This window comes from Diadema setosum, chromosome 12 (assembly GCF_964275005.1).
Source record: "Diadema setosum chromosome 12, eeDiaSeto1, whole genome shotgun sequence".
Taxonomy (NCBI): Eukaryota; Metazoa; Echinodermata; class Echinoidea; order Diadematoida; family Diadematidae; genus Diadema; species Diadema setosum.
Window position 1 is genome coordinate 19,395,326 of NC_092696.1, and position 20,053 is coordinate 19,415,378.

Below are 20,053 nucleotides of genomic sequence, written 5' to 3' on the forward strand. Positions count from 1 at the left end.
ACCTGCCACTGGAGTCCAGAGTATACTCAGGCAAGTGTCTAGATGGGAAATGCATGTTGTAGCAAAATCAGCAATGTACTTCCTCAACGGGTTAATCGCAGAACAGTAACATCGTACGTATTATTTAGACTAAAATGTACATCTTTTGTCATTTTAGAACATAGCAAAGTTGTACAAATTTGCGTGAAACACAAAACGCAATGTACATGTATCTCCTGTGACAGGGTGCATACGTGTGAGAAGCATGTGTTGTAATGGCTACAGTGTACGTTGTACAATTTGCACAACCTTCAGAAACACTGTTTTCTCTTCCAACAACATGGTTTCACATCATGATCTCCATTCTTACAAAATCAGCTATTAATATAAGAAGGGACTGAAACATCAGAAGCAATGATAAATCTCAATAAATGCATGGGGGTACTTACATGTATAATAAAGAAATTAAGCTTTAATGTACAGTTGTAGAGAGCAAATTGAAGGTACATATATGTTTTTCCTTTTTTTTTTCTTTTTTTTTTCTTTTTTCTTTCCTTCCTTCTACTTCTGGGCTTCTTTTGCTGGTTTAGCACTCACAAACTCCACATCATCATTTCTACTGAACAATGAGCTTGAAGGAGCAGGAGCCAGGTTACTCCTACAATAAATGCTCCACAATTTATCCAGGCCCTCATCAGGGGCACAGAGAGCCCCCATTAATCTCAATTAGTTTGGAGAGCAGGGAGGGGGGGAGGGAGATGATCACAGTCAATGTCAACAAAACGGCCAGCCGAGACAAAGGTGGGGGAACTCCATTAGTGAGTCATCTTTTTAGACAGACGAGGCTTAACAAGCCAATTTTGACAACAAAGCCCACGGGGAGGCCCGTGTAAAACAAGTTTGCACAGTAAACTTCGCTATCGCGTGCTTTTTTACCTTGCCACAGTTTCTGCCTTGGTAATCCTGCATGTAGATCTATCAAGACATTGTATTAGATCCAACTACAGTAATGCACCATTAGTCTATTAATGGCATTTCTATCAGGGTGAATTTCTGGGGATCACAGAATCAATCATGGTGATTATTGTTAATACAATTGTATGCTAACAGCTGAAAGTAAGCTGAAATTATTTGCGGGTTATACAGTGTCCATTTTACACATCCACAGGCAGTCCATTAGAAATCCCATTCATTATTAAAAGTGGTAAATGTAGTCTCATGGTCAATAACACCTCTCCCTGTGGATTGTACAAACAGTTTGTACTGAATTAACCACTGAAGACTAGTCACAAGTATTCTTGGGATGGGTTCGATGGGAAATGCGTGTTATTGGAAAATCAGTCCATCTCCAAAACCAAGATTGATTGTTACCACAAGGGGATTTAATGTCAGTTACAAGTAGGTATGGTACACTCTTAGAAAAAAAGGTTCTTTTGAGCACCATTAAATGGTTCTCAGCACTGTCACAATAGCGACACCCTTTTAGGTGCTCGTGAGAACCTTTTTGAAATGGTGCTTGTCGGCACCTTTTGCAAAGGTGCCCATTAGAACCTTTTTCCTCGATGAAATGGTGCTCGTGAGTACCATTTAAAAGGTGCCCATGGGCACCTTTTTGACTAAAGATGGGCACCTTTTTGACTCTTTTCAAAAGGTGCTCATGGGAACCATTTCATTGGAAAAGGTTCTAATGGGCACCAATGTTAAAAGGTGCTGACAGGCACCATTTAAAAAGGTTCTCACAGGCTCCAAAAAAGGTGTCGCTATTGTGACAGTGCTGAGAACCATTTAATGGTGCTCAAAAGAACCTTTTTCTTTTTCTTAGAATGTAGTATGTGAATTGATGTCTGTGTATTTTTGGTGTGTTTCACATGCAGTGCTGGTAAGGGGCTTCACTGGCACCATTCTTAAAGGTACATTACCTATCTGCATTGAAAATGTGCATCACAAACTCATTGAAATGAAATGAATTCATCTGAATTTCCTCTCATCAGTCAAACATACGTTCAAAACATGTATATTAGCAATACACTAGCATGTCATACATTATCATTGACACTGGAAAAAAAAGAGCAAGGATAACACACCCATGCACACACAGTTTCACAAGCATGAATACATGTACACGACATTCACCGATATTTTTTCATGAAACATTACTCAATAATTGAAAACCATAGAAATTTGCTCTTTCACAAATTCGCAGAAATGTATTTATTCACCTTCACTTTTACAATCTAAAGGTGAGGTTTGTATTTGTCATGTTATAATCTGTCAAATATTCTTAACATAATATTTTCATTTGTTCACTAATTCTTTTTCCACAATATTTGTCATTTGTGTACCGAGCAGTTCTTGAAACACCATCACACATCTCTGTACAGATGATATGAAATAGCAAGAGGTGCATCAGGCTTTTGAAATACATAGCAAAATTTCTAACTCTCTGTAAAATAATTCCTGCATGGATGAGATACAGTAATTGTGTCAGTCTTAAGATAGGCAGAAGTCAAGTACATTACTTAAGTAGTATGAGGAACTTTTTCCACATGTTTGCTAGTTTGTTCGGTGTTGTTTTTTTTTTTTTTTTCTTTTAAAGCATACTTGTCCTAAAAGCAACTACAAAGGGCAGGAAAACAATCCCATGAAACAGGACCTTTGGTATTGTCACAGAAAACATACATTATATTGATAGTATGATACTTGGGATAGGATAAGCTTTACACTTCTTCACTTCACATTCATAACGTCGAGTACTAGTACTTGAATTAACTTATCTTTGTTTGTATACGAGTGACCTTTTTTGTTGTTTTTCTGCAATTTGAAAGCACCATAGACACATCTATACAACTGCAAATACAAGAAGAGTATCAATTCAGGTTAATCATGACTTCTGACAATTTACAGCATGTCCTACAAAAACACACACACACACACACACACACACAAAGAAGAAAAGAACACATTGTTTATAATGTGAAGGATAATAAGAATCCCAAGAGGAAAAGAGCTATAGGATACCACACCCACACAGTTTCACAAGCATGAATGAACAAAATTCCTCAACCATGATCTAAAATATGTAACATTTGGAATCAATAAAAATTTACACTTTTTTTTTAAAGCAGAGCAACAAATTCGTTAGAGTAAACTATTTATGATGCAGGCCTAAAGCTGAGTTTTGAATATGCTGTTCCTATATAACCTGCCTATGACAATAATGTTGTTAGCATTTGTCATTTTGTTCACCAAATTTGCCAACAGTCTTTTAAACACCACCACCACGTACATGTACATTTTGTATGTCTGCAAAAGCAATAAAAACTGGTGACAAGAGGTGCATCAGTGCTTTGAAATAATTTACATAATCTTTAATTCTCTACACAATACGTAATTAGTGCGTGGGTAGTTATACCAGTCTAGGTGCAAACTTTAAAAGTGTGCAGAAATCGACCACACAATGACTGGAGAAGTATAAAGAACATTTTCCATTTGTGCTTTTAAACTTTAGAACTATGAATGACTCCGATTCTAAGATTGGCATCTGGTCTGATCTCATTACGTCTACCCCCCCCCCCCCGCCCCATACACTTGATTCAAAGCTGTTAAATGCAAATTATAGTGAAACATTATCAATGGTACATTGTAAGTTGTGAATGAAGAGTTTGTTTGCAAAAACCGATAAGTCCATAGTTGCCAAATGGAGATATTTGCGATTAAAGGTAAAAAAATAAATAAATAAAGAGAATAATAAAAAAAAAATCGTTGCTTCTTTTGACCATAACTTTAAAAATGTACCTTTATATGTAGTGACCAATATATCATTTAAAAGGTATTATTTTGTACTTTATGACAGAGACCGTACTTCAAAATCTTCAAAAATGGACTTATCGGTTTTTGCGAACAAACTCTTCAAATACTGTATTGGGATCATAACAAAACATATGTGACCCTCCATCACACAAACCAACAAAAAGTCGCCTGACATGAATATTTGGTTGACGGCAGATTCTGAAAGAGCAGCTATAAAATACACTATAAGTCAATGCAAACGGACTTACCTACCCTATCTACATATTTCTCAAAGGTTTTCTCTGGCAGCATCAGTGTTTTTTCTTTGACTCAGCTCATTCTTGGCTAGCGTAGGTTTCTGGTCGATGCTGTCAACGGGCTATCGGGCTAAAATTGTCATTCTGATCGATGTATTCTTTTGGTCACCCAGATCATTCTTGCCAAGCCCAGGGTTCGGTTTGATGCTGTCAACGGGCTATCACGGGCTGTCATTCTGATCGATGTATCGTCTTAGCCACACAGCTCATCCTCGACTAGCCCAGGCCCGGGTTCTGGCTGATGCTGTAAATGGGCTATCCCGGGCTCTTATTCTGATCGATGAATTCTTGTGGCCGCCCAGCTCATTCTTGGCTAGTGTTAAGCCTACGGTTCTGGCCGATGTTGTCAACGGTCTGTCACAGGCTGTCTCTCTGATCAATGTACTATGTAGAGTCTACCTTTTTCCCTAACCGCACCAGCGACCCAAACACGTACGTTCTGCTTCATCGTCCCGGCTGGAGTTTCCTGTTCCCTGGTTTCTGTGCATGTTGGTGTGTCCACTTCCCTGACATATGAATTGAAAGAAACAATAGACCTACACCGCGTTAATAAAACAAAGTCATGCTATAATTCGATAAACAGAACACGACATTACATGACGTGACTCCTTACTTAGAACAAGCCTGAAAACATACTGAAGAGATTTTGACCTAACAGTTAGGCCTACGCTGATGTAGACAGACCTCTATTGGCTCTAACGTTAACAATGACAGTTATAGAACAAAAGTTATTGCATGTAGAACATTTACCGGTATTAGACCTTACCCCGAGGCGCTCCTTGTACACAGTTATCTTTGCGTTCGGCGTTCGGGCTGTGTTTCGGAGTTAGCAGACTCTATTTTTAATAGACCTAGGCATAAACGTTACATGCAGGCCTATATTGGCTAAGTAACTTAGCCCGGCCCAGTCGCTGTAAAAACGTGACAGCCATGCTCCGGCCCCGCACGGCGTCTGTTCGGGCTAGCCCATGGGCCATTGCTATGCCAAATTTCTAATTGTAAAGTGTTAGGCCTAACATGTTATTGTAATAGATCTGGATCTACTGTACCTGGTAAACATTACACAAGATAGCAGCTTCGATCAAATTAGATCTAACATTAACGTGACAATCGAATAGGATCTAGCTAACCGTTAAAGGTTAATCACTGACTGAAAACGAAAACTGAGTGATGAATCTAACTTGAGTTGATTTTGTACCAACAACCGTCATCTAAAAATGAGATAAAACCACATTAAAACTAAAAATCTTACCTATTCTCCTAAATTGTGATGATTGCCATGGCGAAAATGGAACTGACAGTGACACGTTTCCAGTCCACTTCAGACAAAATTAATGTCTAACGTTACCGGGTGCCGTTCGTATGGGTGTGATACTGGTATGGTGATGCCGATAGACCTATATGTGTGGTAAGTGTCTACGTACGTACGTACTAGCTGTCTGCTGCTGCATGCATGGTATTGCATTGGCACTCTCCTGCCGCTGTGGTGGTAGGTTTGCATAGGCTAGGCGCAGGCAGGCAGGGCAGCACAGGGCTAAATATAGCCGCGGCGCGTGCCGCGGCGGTTACAATAGTCCTACAGTGCAGTACGTTTGCGCGTACGCATTATGATCGAGCGCTAAAATTGGATCGTGGCAGCAGTCAGTTGGCACGCAGCCAAGAGAAGTCATTAGTCTACGATAAAAACAATATGTACTTTTTATCATCACAGCAGTAGAAACACATACAATATTTTTGTACCAATACCACAGTTTTGGTGATTCTTACATCTGGCATTCGAATATACAGCAAGGGGAAAAGTGAAAGTGGACCTAAAGATATTGTTTGACCTGCAAGATTGTACCAAAAATAACACTCGGGGACTGGGTCGCATACTAGCAAATGGTGACGAACGGAACCATTTCGATTGGGAACCATTTATAGGTGCTCATCGGAACCATTTTGCGAGAACCATCTGATGAGAACCATTTTGGAGCCGACGAGAACCATTTGAGAACCTTTTTTTCTTAGAGTGTAATGATGATGCGTATAAATGATTATAAGCATAAAATAAACTTCAACCAGATAGTGCACCAGTATTCATGCGCACATTGGCGAGTATCGTTGTTTGTAGTATTTAGAAAATGAGATAGGGCGAGGGGGATGCATTTTGCTTTTCATAGAATATTTACCTTCTCTGTTCTATTATAGTGACCCAAAAACTGAGGGAGACAAAAGGATGAGCCATACGGGTACATTTCATCAATCACAGTCTGTAGTGTGTACATGTACACCATCATTCATAGAGCAATACAATGTATGTAGGCCTACTGGGTTAATACAAATGGGATTCAAACACAAATGACTTCTTTCACTGATTGGCTTTAATACATACATGTAGATTGTACAGTGTCCCACCTCATTAGGCCCATTTTGACTCTACTGACTGGCACTGTGCAATAAAATCTGCACAATGACTACCAGTGCATTTGATATTACAAATTGTACAGCCATTCACTAGGCATTGTACAGTAGGAAAAAATGTCAATGAGTTTTAATACAGACACTGGTCAGCCAGATCGACTCAATTTCAAGCCTCATTTCACCATCAATGTTTATTGTTTGAGAGTGAATGATTTGAGCAGTTAAATCTCTCTCATCCCATTTATCCCATGAGAATCCTATCAAATTTGTGACATTTTGCACCAAGATTCTTCTCTCATACAGTATTCTTCAATGAGGACACTAAAACACAGATTCAGAAGATGAAACAAAAGCCTCATACAAATCAAAGAATGATTAAAGAAGGGAGGGGTATCAAACAAGAAGCGACATGGAATAGCTCTAATGTGGGTCAAAATCTGGAAGAACTGAAGGCCAATGAATCATCTCTGCACAAACACTGCTGATGCCCTTGAGTGAAAAGCTCTTCCATCCATTTTCGTGTTTACTTGCCATGCTCAAGTTGGCCCGAAGCTCGTAAAAACAGTACAGTACTGTACTGTACAAGTGTATGTCTAGGAGACAAAGAGCCCTTTCAGACTGACGAAAAACCTCTCTTGTCTGCAGGAACACAGAAATGCATCTCATTCAATTAAAGTATTTAGTGGACATATTTTTTTTTCAATAGTTTTTGTGTTGTCTTTAGAACTGAGAGCCATCTTGAGTGAGTGTTCCCTAAGGCTCATTTCTACTAAAAATTACGTCTCATCAATCACGGCCCACAGATCTTTTCATATTTTGAGTTTTGCTAGATTTTGGGCACAAATTTAAATTGCACACTGATTGGTTCCATTTCTTCACTACAATTGTCTGTACCGGTACATATGAAGAGGTACAATACAATGTTGTACATTGTAGCTTAATTGAGTCCCAAGAGCTTTATGACCAGCTGTATTTGAACTATAGTGTACCATAGAGCATGAAAGTCAACTGGTGCAACTGGTAGTGTGCATTAACACGTTGTACACTCTACGGTACAACTGTACTTTTAAAAACAAGTACCAGGTACAGCACATTGTTGTACAGTGTATGATACCCGAATCATGAGTTGATGCTTACAATGTAATTGACAGGTTCAGGTCATGTATCGTTTGTATAACATGTACAGTGTAGTTTGCTGCACAGCTGTGAACAGTGTGGGACACACGTACAATGTACACGTACAAATACGTACATTGTACACACACTACGTCTTCCATAGTTCAGCACGACGGTCAGCGAGAAAGCTAATTCAAATGTCTGCACGCTATTTCTTTATAAAATAACACACACACTTGTACTACGTGTACATGTGTGGAAGCATGTTTTCAAAGTGGAGTAAAGTTCTTCAGCAAGTCTAAAACCCCCTCACAGGGAACAAAGGCTGTTTGACTACAATTCCCACCCCTCCCCCCCCCCCCTTTCCCCAAAGTAGATGGGACCCGTCTTCTCTATCACGGGCTTGAGATATAATGAGTGATTCATCAGTGTCCTGAATTCAACAATTAATCTCATTCCTGACAGAATTCCACTTTATATTCACTGAAATCACAGAGCAAGTACAGAGCTCTGTATTCTGCTATGCTCAATTTGAGTCACAGATGACACCAGTCAGTATTCACAGATAAAAATACAATGCATTTCTCAGATTCAATGACAATGTTATAAAAAATAGTATACTGCCCACCCCCATGATCAGATCTGCATTTCCGGGATACCGTACATTATAATTTACAAACAATGCAATGGTGCTACAATTTTGTACAACCATATTGTTTCAACAGAGGGGATGTGAATGAGGTGGAAGGAGCGGGTTGTACAAATAATGATACTAGAAAGGCACACTTGTTCAATGCTTCTACAATACATACATGTATTGTACATTGAAGTTTGACAATATTATCTATAAATCTTTTAATAGTCCTCCATTGCTGTGTAAATGTGAAGCCACGAAAAATAGACAATAGGATAAATTGGCAAAAATTGTACAGTGTATTAAAATCCCTAGAAAATAAACATCTGTGAATGAAAGGTTTATGCCTACATAAATTAAAGGCGCATCAAGTCCTGGTAGTGTAGAGGGCGCTGTTGATGATACTGCCGATCACCGTTAGCATTGATACGAAGATTACCGAAGTTGAGCTGTCATCAAGAGTAAAGCGCGTAGGTGTTGCTAAGTAACGTTGCCTTCGTAGTCTTCTTTGCGCATTGCGCAGTCTGTAGTAATGCCAGGGTGCGTGCATATGTGCTCCTTATTATGACATCACAAAAGAAGTTTGCTAAAGCTGTCATCCTCCTCAGCCGAATCATGAGCCGAACTGTGATCAGACAACTGACTACAGTGGATCGGACTTCTTCGGACTCGGGGAAGTGGGCCACAGCGTAAGCGCCAAAGAGGAGTTGATAGCATACAAAGGTCTCTATTAATAGGAAACTTGCACCGTGCGCCCGCGTACGCATTTGACTAAAACACCGGAACCATGCACCTTTACATAAACTGTGTATTTGAAATGTACCATATTACCGGTAAAGCCATTAAACAGCTTAATATTGTACATGTAGGCATACAAATGTACTTCAAGTCGTAATATTGGTCATACTGTCTCCCTTGATTAGTGACAGCACATTCACAAAATTCTATTAGTCTCATCAATTTCAGCTGAGCTGCTGGCACATTATTTTCTACATTTTAAAAGATCATCATACATCCTGAGCCACTCAAAGTCTGACAAAATTTTCCTTGTTTTGTTTCGTTTGTTATTACTGTTGTTGTTGTTTTATTTTTATTTTTTTTTAGGTTGAGCAAGGACAAGTGTCCTTGAATCCCTTGAGGACGAGCTGATTTTGCTATAGCAAGCAATTCCTTTCGACATCTGCCAGAAGATTTGTGAGACTACATGTAGTCTTCAAGAGGTTAAAGGGACTGTACAGTTCTGGTTGAGGTGAGGATTTGAATAGCTTTTAACGTTTTGCGAGATATTCAGAAACCACTCTATGAGATAACAAAGAGCATGCAATTCTAAGGGGAATAAAAAGTTTATTTGATGAAAATCGGTTTTGAAATGGCTGAGATATCCAAAAACAGGGTGAACCAAAGAGATCCTAATAAAAGGAGTGGCCTGTCGCCTTTTATTATTATCACTTTTTTTGGATACCTCAGCCATTTGAAAACCAATTTTCATCAAATAAACATTGAATCCCTCTTAAAATTACATGCTCTTTCATATTTCATATGGGGTTTCTCATTATCTTACTTAGAAATGTTATAAACCTGAATCCTTACCTCAACCAGTACTGTACAGTCCCTTTAAGACTATAGAACACCCTACACTGTACAAGTGGTGTCTACAATACAGGTGGTGGTGCATGCCATGATACTTTCTGAAACCGCATCTGTTGAACCTTTGTTGAAGACGTGTATTAAAAACGTACATGATGTAAGTTCAGTATTTTGGAAGGTGTGGAGAGGGTGGGTTACCAAGGTATTTGTTTTCCAAAAAGCTTCCAATTATAAGACTCATTGAACTTTTTGACGAGGGTGTTTCAAGTTGACGATACGGTCGCGGTCAGCTGCTCATGATGAAGGGAAGCCAAACAGACATGTATGTGTACAAAGAATATCTGCACAAGTGGGTCAGTACAAAGTAGGTCAGTACATCATACAACTGTAAAGCATTGTTTACAAGCTGCTTAAGGCTGACCACCATCACATTTGTTTGCGTCAATTACTTTTTACACTGTTACAACTGTAAAATGTCTGTTTGTCTTTTGTTGTTGTTGTTGTTGTTGTTGTGCACTGTTTGTTTTACTCTGCCCTACAGTTATTGTGTATCGGTCCAGTTTCAAGTCCTCTATGTCCATGCCCTACAATGTACATGTAGCTCTACTAAAAGTGAGCGCTCACTACACTTGCAAGGTTGATATTTTGTAGGACAAGGTCAGTTTATATTGACAGCAGTGTCGAGCACATTGTAAACAATTTTCACTTAAAGAAAATAAAATCTTCTTCTTGGTCTGTTTGGTCTAGACAGACACCTGTCGGTACAAAGAGTCAATACAGCGGACATTTGTACTTAATACAGTACACCTGTAAGTACAGTAGATAGTGGGTTTAAACCATGTTTTGTTTTGCTTAATATCAATTCTTTCTTCTTCTTTTTTTTTTTTTTTTTTTTGGGGGGGGGGGGGGGGGGAGGGGGAATTGGTGGTACAGTACGCGTTGCCTACATTGTACAATTGTACATGTAGGCCTACATGTACATGTAGTTTCTCATTTAAATAAAGGCTGTATCAACATGTATCAGCTCACTTCCGGCATGGAATTAAAGGGATGGTATAGTATTGGTTGAGATAATGAGGATTCAGCTTTTTAACTTTTTGCACGATACACTCAGAAACCACTTCATGACATAATATGTTAAAAGAGCATACAATTCTATTAAAGAGGAATTCAAAGATCATCTGATGAAGATCGGTTTTAAAATGGCCGAGATATCCAAAAACATAGTAAAACAAAGCCATGAATTAGGATCCCTTTGTTTTGGATGTCTCATCAGTGATTTCAATTTTCACTACATAAACTTTGAATTCCTCTCAGAATCCTAAGAGGAAATCGGAGTTTAAATACTATTATGAGTACTGGTACTCTATTATGTTTCAAAGATGTTTCTTATCATCTAAAAAAAAAAATCCCCTCCCCCCCCCCCAAAAAAAAAAAAAAAAAAAAAAAACCATGATCATAAACGCTGGAAACCTGAAACCCCAACTTGACAGAAAATGTATCATCCCTTTATCCGGTTTCTTATCAACTTTCAGGAAGATCTTGGCAGATGATACTGCAAAGTTGTTTTACATAAACATACAATTAGCTCGGACTTGCTTCACCAACCACTGCCAACAACATTTGATCTCTGCTCCTTGGGTAACAAGAGGGCGCTTTACTCTTGATGACAGCTCAACTTCGGCAATCTTCCTTTCAATGCTAACGGTGATCAGCAGAATCATCAACAGCACCCTCTACACTACCGGGACTATGCACCTTTAAGGCTTGTCGTCTGAGAGTAACTATTGTATCACACTGATAGCTGATCACGATTATTGATGATTTGTCGACAATATTGCATATTTAAGGTACATTTGTATGCCTGAAATCTACCAACGTTTCAGTGACCCTTGCCCTTGTGTTTATGCACAGTTTTGAATGATGGAATAAACAATTTCAAGATTGCTGCAACATTCACTCACTTGCCACGGTGCAAATTACCTAGAGCTATAATTCGGAAATAATTGCAAGATTTCTGGGGATATGGTTCGCGATGCTGATCGCGCTACTTAGTGAGATTTTAGTGACATAAAGCGGTCTACGACATACAGTGTAGAACACACAGTAAACATACAGTGTACTGCCACAAAACGGGAGCAGCCCTGAACTAGCCTCTTTGTGTGAAGATGACAATGACTAGGCCTACACCTTGTACTATACATGTGTGCACGGTTGTTTTCAACATTGGCGGATGTCATCAGCAATCAATGGGGCACAATCTTGTCACCTCTCAGAGAGGCAAGGTGACTGCTGCCAGACACAGCCACAGATGTCTGCAGCCTTTATTGATGATCAGCTCATTTCTTTTTAACTAATTGAGAAGGGGCTGATTTTGCTACAACATGCATTGCCCATATTCATAGACACTTGCCCGAATACAGCTGGGGGGCTCAGCAGGCGAGTTGCAGCACTTGTTGTGGCAATGTGTCAATCCTCGTACCATACCACCTCCCTGCTCATAGCATGGCACAGTTGCACGATTTTTTCTCACACTTCACCATAGTGGTGTACACTATGCTGATAATGTAGGGGTACAACATTTGGCTAGAGTAGTTAGCGCAGTAAAAAAATCATCTACAGAGAACAGTGTAGTACTGTATACATAGAACATTACAGTGTACTGTATTAAAACGAGGAATGTTCGCATGCATTTTAATTTCGCGAATTTTGTGAGAGCCAATGCATACTATATAATATGCATTGAATGTTAGGCGCAACTCACAAAAATTTCATGCTGCAAATAAGGCCATCGGCTCCCATTCGCGAAAATTTCATGCCACGAAAATATCATTTTTTACAGTACTGTGATTTCTGGTGGGGTGTGGGGGTGATGAAGGAATGTCAAAAGCGACATCTGTTGAGTTTCACTTTCATTCTATACATACAGTTGCCCAGTGTGGCATTACTTTAACACCTCGAAGACGAGTCCCGAGTACAAACATACATACATGTACTGTATACTTGGGCAGGTGTCTACAGTACATGGGAAATGCGTGTTGTAGCAAAATCAGCCCGTCCTCAACAGGTTTGCATGAAATAAAACAAAACAGAAGAACCTACTTAGTTTATAATTTGAAGAGCATGTTTCATTGTTTTTCTTTGGTTCATGAATGTGAATTACTTTTTGGCTCCAAGTACACGTACCAATGTACAGGTTTAATATGTACTGTACAAGAGTGTACACTGTACACTGTGTGTGTACAGTACAGTGTAGGCCTAAGACTTGTAGGCCCCCTACATGGTGTACAAAGTTTGTAGACTACTCATAGGTCACAGACTAAAAGGATACTATTGATGGAGATGAGGTTTGGGATTTTCACTTTTTGTGAGATACAGTGTACCAAGAAACTACAATCTGTATGTGCACCGTACAGAGCATGCCATTCTCAGAGGAATTCAAAGTTTATTTGATGAAAATCCGTTTTGGAATGGCTGAGACATCCATAAACATTTAAGCTCTCACGGGGTCCCACCTTTTATTACGTACAATCACTCTGTTTTGGATTAAATGTCAGCCATTTCAAAACCAATTTTCATCAAATAAACATTGAATTTCTCTTGGAATCACATGCTCTTTCATATTTAATAAGATGTTTTTCATTACTGTTATATTACACACAAAAAGTATTAGTGTAAAAATGAGCAAAAAAAAAAAACATGTTAGAAAAGAGAAGTTTACTGTAGGTCTCAACCAAAACTATAGATGATCCCTTTAATTATTACAACTCTACATTACAAACTACAGTAATTGGAGCTAAGGGCTACCCTATTCTGGAACTAATTACCACATACGCCAGGATGAATAGCGGTCATTTGCCATGTATACGCTGTAGTTGAAAAAACCTCTTCTCACTCTGTGCCAATAAAGTCTGCTAATCAGTGAAATTACTGAGAAGGGATGTATTGTTTTCATAACAAAACACCAATTTGAACTACCCTTGATCACGCAAGCAGGAGAGTTATAAATTGCAAGAGTGATGTCGCTGCATTCAGCTGGTCGACATCAATTACAGGTGCATAAATTGCATTGGAATTACGTAAATGTACATGTACCATGATAGGCCTATATTACAAATCTCTCTCATGCCATGGTATTGTAATTTGCTGGCACTGTTCTCAATTGGCAATATATTATACCAGAGTTACAAATGTAATAGACAATGCAGGAATTTATTTGGCGACTGTTAGCTCATTCACACACAGAGTACCATGGCAATACTGGTAAGCATTGCACATAACAATGTACAGTTGTATTATACATCTATTCAGGAAACGGCACAGTACAGTTTATAGAGTGTGTCAGGTCACGCTGTACAATCAGTGGCATTTTCAGATACAATTCATAATCAGATCTGGGCCCTGTTTTATCAAAATATGCAATAATCAATTATAAATTTCCTTAACACACAGGCTGCCATAGACTTATGATAGAAATCAACTTTATAATCAATTTTAACTCTTCATAAAACAGGGCCCTGGCACACAAGGGCGCATATAGCCAGTAATATAAAAATGCATTGATGTCTGAATTACCATCCTATGTCAATGGGATCGTTTACAAATGTACCATTGGGAGCAGTGATTTACCTGTGATATCACAAAACATCATATAAAAATTTTGCAATAAAAGCCTAAAATATATTCCAAAAGAGATATTTTTCTCACTATTAGCCATAACTGTAGATGGTGTAGTTTAGAAACAATACAACTATTGTTCACATTTTGTATATTTCACAATACTTCATGATTAAATTTGATGATTTCAATTTTTACATCAGTTGGTTGTTTCTACCCTACAAATGTGTAACTCACTGTCACATTTTAGAACTATTTTGAAGCACTAAAGCTAGGTTTTGTTTCATCTGCAAAATTTATGGTAAATAATGCCTTTAAGGTCCATCCAGGCCAGTGAGTCCGTTGAGTCCCCAAATTCAAAATCATATCTCCAGTTTGGTGCTGTCTACGTATAACTTCAGTCAATATTCTGATGTTTCATTGTCATTTTTTTTCTTTCTTTTTTTTTTTACAATGCAGTACTAATGAAACCTTTTCTTTCACTTCATATAGAATACGAGTACAAAACTGTAGGCTTCAATATTTTGAACAAGATATCTTTCTCAAAAAATGAATACTTGTAAATAACAACTTGCTTTTTCATATTCAAGCACAACTGTATGATGCTCATGCCATAGTACATCATTAAAGGCCTACATTAGTGCACTAGGGTCTGATCCAAAAATAGTGTTCACTTGGACTAAATTTTCATATTGACACTTGTATTTCATGTTATATATCATATAAAAGCTGAGAATCTGCAGTTTTCAGAAAAGTTCGTGTCTCATATATTTGACATCAGACTTTTCCGTAAATTAGCCGTAAAACATGAAAAGCGCCCTCTTTGCGCGACGGGACGGACTTTACTTTTTCAAGTACAATGTAATTTGCACAAAAACTACAAAAGTAGGGGAAACATCAATTCTTATAATAGAGTACCCTTCCTAGGAGCAATTCATATTTGTTATTCATTTTTCTCATTATAGTTAAATTTTGGGTCAAAATCTTCATTTTTTCTTGAAAAAACATGTTTTTCAGTACTTTGACACAAAATTATTATTTTTTCTGTATGATAGACTTGAGTTTGGTCACTCATATTCCATAATGTATCAATGAATTAGTGGGGCTCTATATCCATGACACTAAATTAAATAATTCTCTATTCATAACAAAATTATAATTGTCCAACATAATGTCCGTCCCGTCGCGCGACGGGACAGACTTTACATAATGGTAGGCGCGACGGGACGGACTGCACATGTAAACAATGGTAGGTGCGACGGGACGGAATTTTTGTACCATAATGGGCTAGAAAAAGAGTGTCCCTAACTTGGAACAGAATAAAAAGACTACAATGTAATTGGCAAACTTGTGAAAAGAGTAACCACTGTATGTGGTCAAAGGAAGGTATCAGTGTAAAAGCTCAATCTTCATCTCAACCAATACTGTACTCTCCCTTAAAGGTACTAGCCCACATTTGCAAACCCACGAAAATCAAAACTGCATAAAACAGGTCCAATATGACTTCAAGTATAAGTTCTAACAGTAACATACCTCACCTGTCGCTCTTTGTCTATACCTACCATTCGATAAAAGAGAGAAAATCATCGTTTTAAAATCAATTTTCAAACCGGGTCAACCCGACCCAAAATCGAATTACGAGCGCGGGCTATAGCTACGTACATTGTACATGTAACACGTACGTGGACCGGAGCTAGCGAGCGTTATATGCATGCATACGGATTACGGTGCATTTTCATTTATTTTTATGAAAGTAATGGACTAATTGGAACGAAATTTTGCACAGGTGTTACTGCAATCATACCCAAACTCCATGCTAACTATGAGACCAATTGCTGCAGGTTTACAAATGTGGGCTAATACCTTTAAAGTTTGATGTTCTGCTGATTTGTAGTTGCATTCATTTTACATGTACATGAATAGCCTTTTACTGTTTGGAGTAATGTACTAAGATCTATGCATACTTTTTGTTTCATATTTGTCCATGATGTAATTCACCAACTTATTTTTAGTAAGGCAATTCCCATTTAGACATAGAAAAAAAATAATTGTAAATTACAAATGCACAGTCTACTCTGGTAGTCAATACTGCATTAGATAAACCTGAGTCTCTTGTTCATGTGTTCTAACTGTATTTTTTTTTTAAATTGAGATTAATATTTATCAACATGCACATTCTTACAATGTCTGAGAAATGGGGAAGAAAAATTGCCACAAAAAGTTCATGAGAAAAAGGGGAAAAAGCATTCTTAGACAATTGTTTGCATTTCAATACTGAAACATTGATTTTGAGCATCCCCATGTTGGAATGCACATGGGGCATTGACAATTCAAAATTCTTCATCTAAAAAATACATAAACCTGTTTCAATTCTTAGACACTTCTGACATACAAGTTTAAAAATACAATTTATGTAAAAAAGAAATGTCCACAATATTACTGCAACTCAAAAAAGAGGTGAAGTTTTAAAACTGAAAAACTTTGTACAGCATGGTTGTCAAAAACTGTGATCCTAATATATGATGCTCAACCCCTTGTGGATGGAAATTGAAAAAAAAACAACAGCATCTGGATACTAAGATTATCACAAAATTACTTCCCCAAAATGATTTGCCACTACTCTGAGTGACGTTGTTGCTGCTGAAAACTTGTATAGACTTTATAGCAGTCAGTCAAATCGTGAAGGTAGAATCAAAGCTTGTGCAAATGACGTGCAACGTACAATGTAGTATCAGAATTATGATCAATTTCAATCACCCAATCAACATTGAGTCTCGCTACAATGTATAGGCCTACAATGTACTTGTTTTGTAAGTACTGTATCTCTGTGCAGAATGGAACGAACATAAAAATAAAAAAACAAAACAAAACAAAAAAATGGGCTGTTGAAGGCTGAGGATTCTTTTTGGAATGAGTGGATACACTGTACTGTACAAATGTACATTTCACTCATTGCTATTTGAGAGAAAAACTGGCATGAATCCACAGCTGTCTGACAATAAAACTTTGCAGAGGTCGAAAGAATACTGTGAGAAAAAGATAGTTGTAGTGTCTTGACAGTGTACCATACATGTATACGTGTGTACAAGTGTACAGAAGCAAGTCAACTATTCAAACTAAAACATGCATAAATCTGTCTATCATTTCATTGTTTTCATTAGTAGAACAACCATGTACTTTAAATGCAATGCAATCCAATGTGATATGTGCAGTCTGTATTAAAGCTGTAGTACGAAATGTACATTACAATGTACAAACTGTACATAAGGAATACAGTGACTCATCTCATTACCAATATATGTACAGTGTAGCATACCCTATAAAGTGTGTTACAGTATACATTGGGAAATCAGCCTTGATATGTGCAATAATACCATGTAGTATGCCTTTTTCCAATTCCCTCATGCGCTACATTGTACAATGTATTGTCTCATTCTTCTGTGTTCTATGCAAACCTGATGTGCAATATGTTGGTGAATATGTGTATTTTTTTTTTCAGCGTGTGGAATAAATGTTCACTGAATTGAATTGAACTGAATAAAGTACTTAGATGTACACGTAGTGTGTAGTATGTAAAGCTTGCTCATCAACCCTATCCCATCTTTTATGATTTATGTACCATTGTCACGCCATGAATTGCAACCTAAATTTCACTTTTGAGGTACCGTACCATAATACAATGCATGTTGCAAAAGTTTTGAAGGGTGTGTAGACCTGCATGATCTGTAATTAACTACATGTATATAGTGAGCCATTCAATTCTATTTCTGATTTTCTTTGCAGGGTCATTTGCTCAACCAGGAGTAGAAACAAGAAACTCATGCACCTCTCATAGCAACTGTAATACTACCTGCAAAAACAGCAATTTCAAAACTAAATGTTCAAATGTTCTGTTCAAATGACACGAATCACGAATCTGATATTGATTTGGACACTTTAATGGGCCTACAGTAAAAGATGCCACTTAGTAGTCACACAACTACAGTAACGACACAAGTGCTCGCTCACAATAATATCAAATTTCATTGGCCTTTTTCATTAACATTTGCTGGTATACTTGAACACTGCCAAAGTACATTGTAGATCTAGGGTCTATTGCATTTCGTTCCATACGGGCATATAGTTATACTACATATCATCACAGAATTGTCACGTTTCTTTTATAATAGTTTGTGGATTACTAGGCCTAAAGTGTAGATTCTATTGTAAGGATTGTACATTTGTAATGAGTAGATCTACACTATTACGAGTTTAATACTTGGTCCTCTCTTCTCATTGCAAAAGTCACATCTTTTCTCTTGCTGCCACATGGACACTGTATTAAAAGAGGGTTTCAGATGCAGATATTTGCTGTGTGTGTGTCGATTTAAAAATGTTGCAAAGGCCAAAGAACTAGTAGAGTGCAGATCTACACATTAGTACTAAACTACCTGACGTACAGGTTGTTGCTCTCTCTCACAGCTCGCCAACCATTGCTTGGAATGTAAACTTCACCAATTATCAAAATGGTCATAGCGGGCGGTGGGGAGAATATACATGCCTTGTACATATCAGTCCACATGATGCACTAGTATGCATAACATTTTTTTCAAGGTTGTAGCCTAAATCCTATTCCTACATCATGTAGTTCTAGGCCCTACATTTTCCTGAATATTTTTCAGTGTCAATGCCAACAGGCTCGTCCTAGGATCCTACCCTCAGAATAGTGTTGTCGCCACCCCACCCACTTGCACGTGATTATTGGTCTATTCAATGATATCAACATTGACAACAAACAATAATATTCACAATCACATTCAAGCATGGAATGAACTTCACCCCTCTGTAATCACACAAACTGATCCAGCTAAATTTTGTTACTCGATGAAATACAAGTATTTGTTTAAACGTCCACCCTCGGCCCTCCTGCACCTTGATCCACTCCAGCACCTCCAGTTAAAACCCCAGTGGGAGTATTCAGGAGGATCCCAACCAAATACCAAGTATCGTACTAATTCACATTCACAGGAACACCTTTCTACAATTCCGGATTGGCTACCCAATCTACCCTCTCCCCTGTGTTTCCATGCTCCAGACTCTCTGGCTCTAACGGTCGTTAGACTTTTCTGGAGTCTTGTAAGTTGTACCTTGTAGAAATAATTCTTCTAGATAGTCGAGATCATTATTTGAGATACTGCATTCGAATCTGAAGCAATGTAAAATGACTTGCGGAAGTTACAAATACTGGTTACTAGACAAAATAAGTCGTCACGCGAGTCTAGAGTTTGGTGACAGAACTTCAACGAGACAGTTCCGGTTTTGTTCATAGGCAGCCGGGCCGGGCAGGTCAGGTGTTTCGTGGAACGGGGGCGAGGATGGCATGTGTCTGGCCACCACCCGGAATTCGATTGACGATTTGCCCGACTGCACTGGCATGGCTATCCTGCGAGCCTGTTGATGTGAATACCGCTGCAGATACAGCGACTTACCTCAATGCTTGCGACAAAACATTCCTTCCGCGTCCGCTGGATAGTAATTTCCCAATAGTTACAACGTTTCCAGTCCTGGCAGCCTCTAACAAATCATTCTCCTTGCCCATGACGACTGATTATCCTTTATAAATCCACAGAAA

The 20,053-nt window shown here is 38.3% G+C and overlaps 1 protein-coding gene across 1 annotated transcript in view; it reads right to left on the reverse strand.

Moving 5' to 3' along the window:
• LOC140235781 (uncharacterized) overlaps positions 1–20,020 on the reverse strand; it is a gene marked incomplete at its 3' end in the record, with an annotated part of 71,733 nt that extends 51,713 nt beyond the window's left edge. The window contains exon 1 of the mRNA XM_072315789.1: positions 19,911–20,020. Coding sequence (XP_072171890.1) covers positions 19,911–20,020 — 110 coding nt within the window. The remainder of the gene's footprint in view (positions 1–19,910) is intronic.
• Between the last annotated feature and the right edge of the window lie 33 nt (positions 20,021–20,053).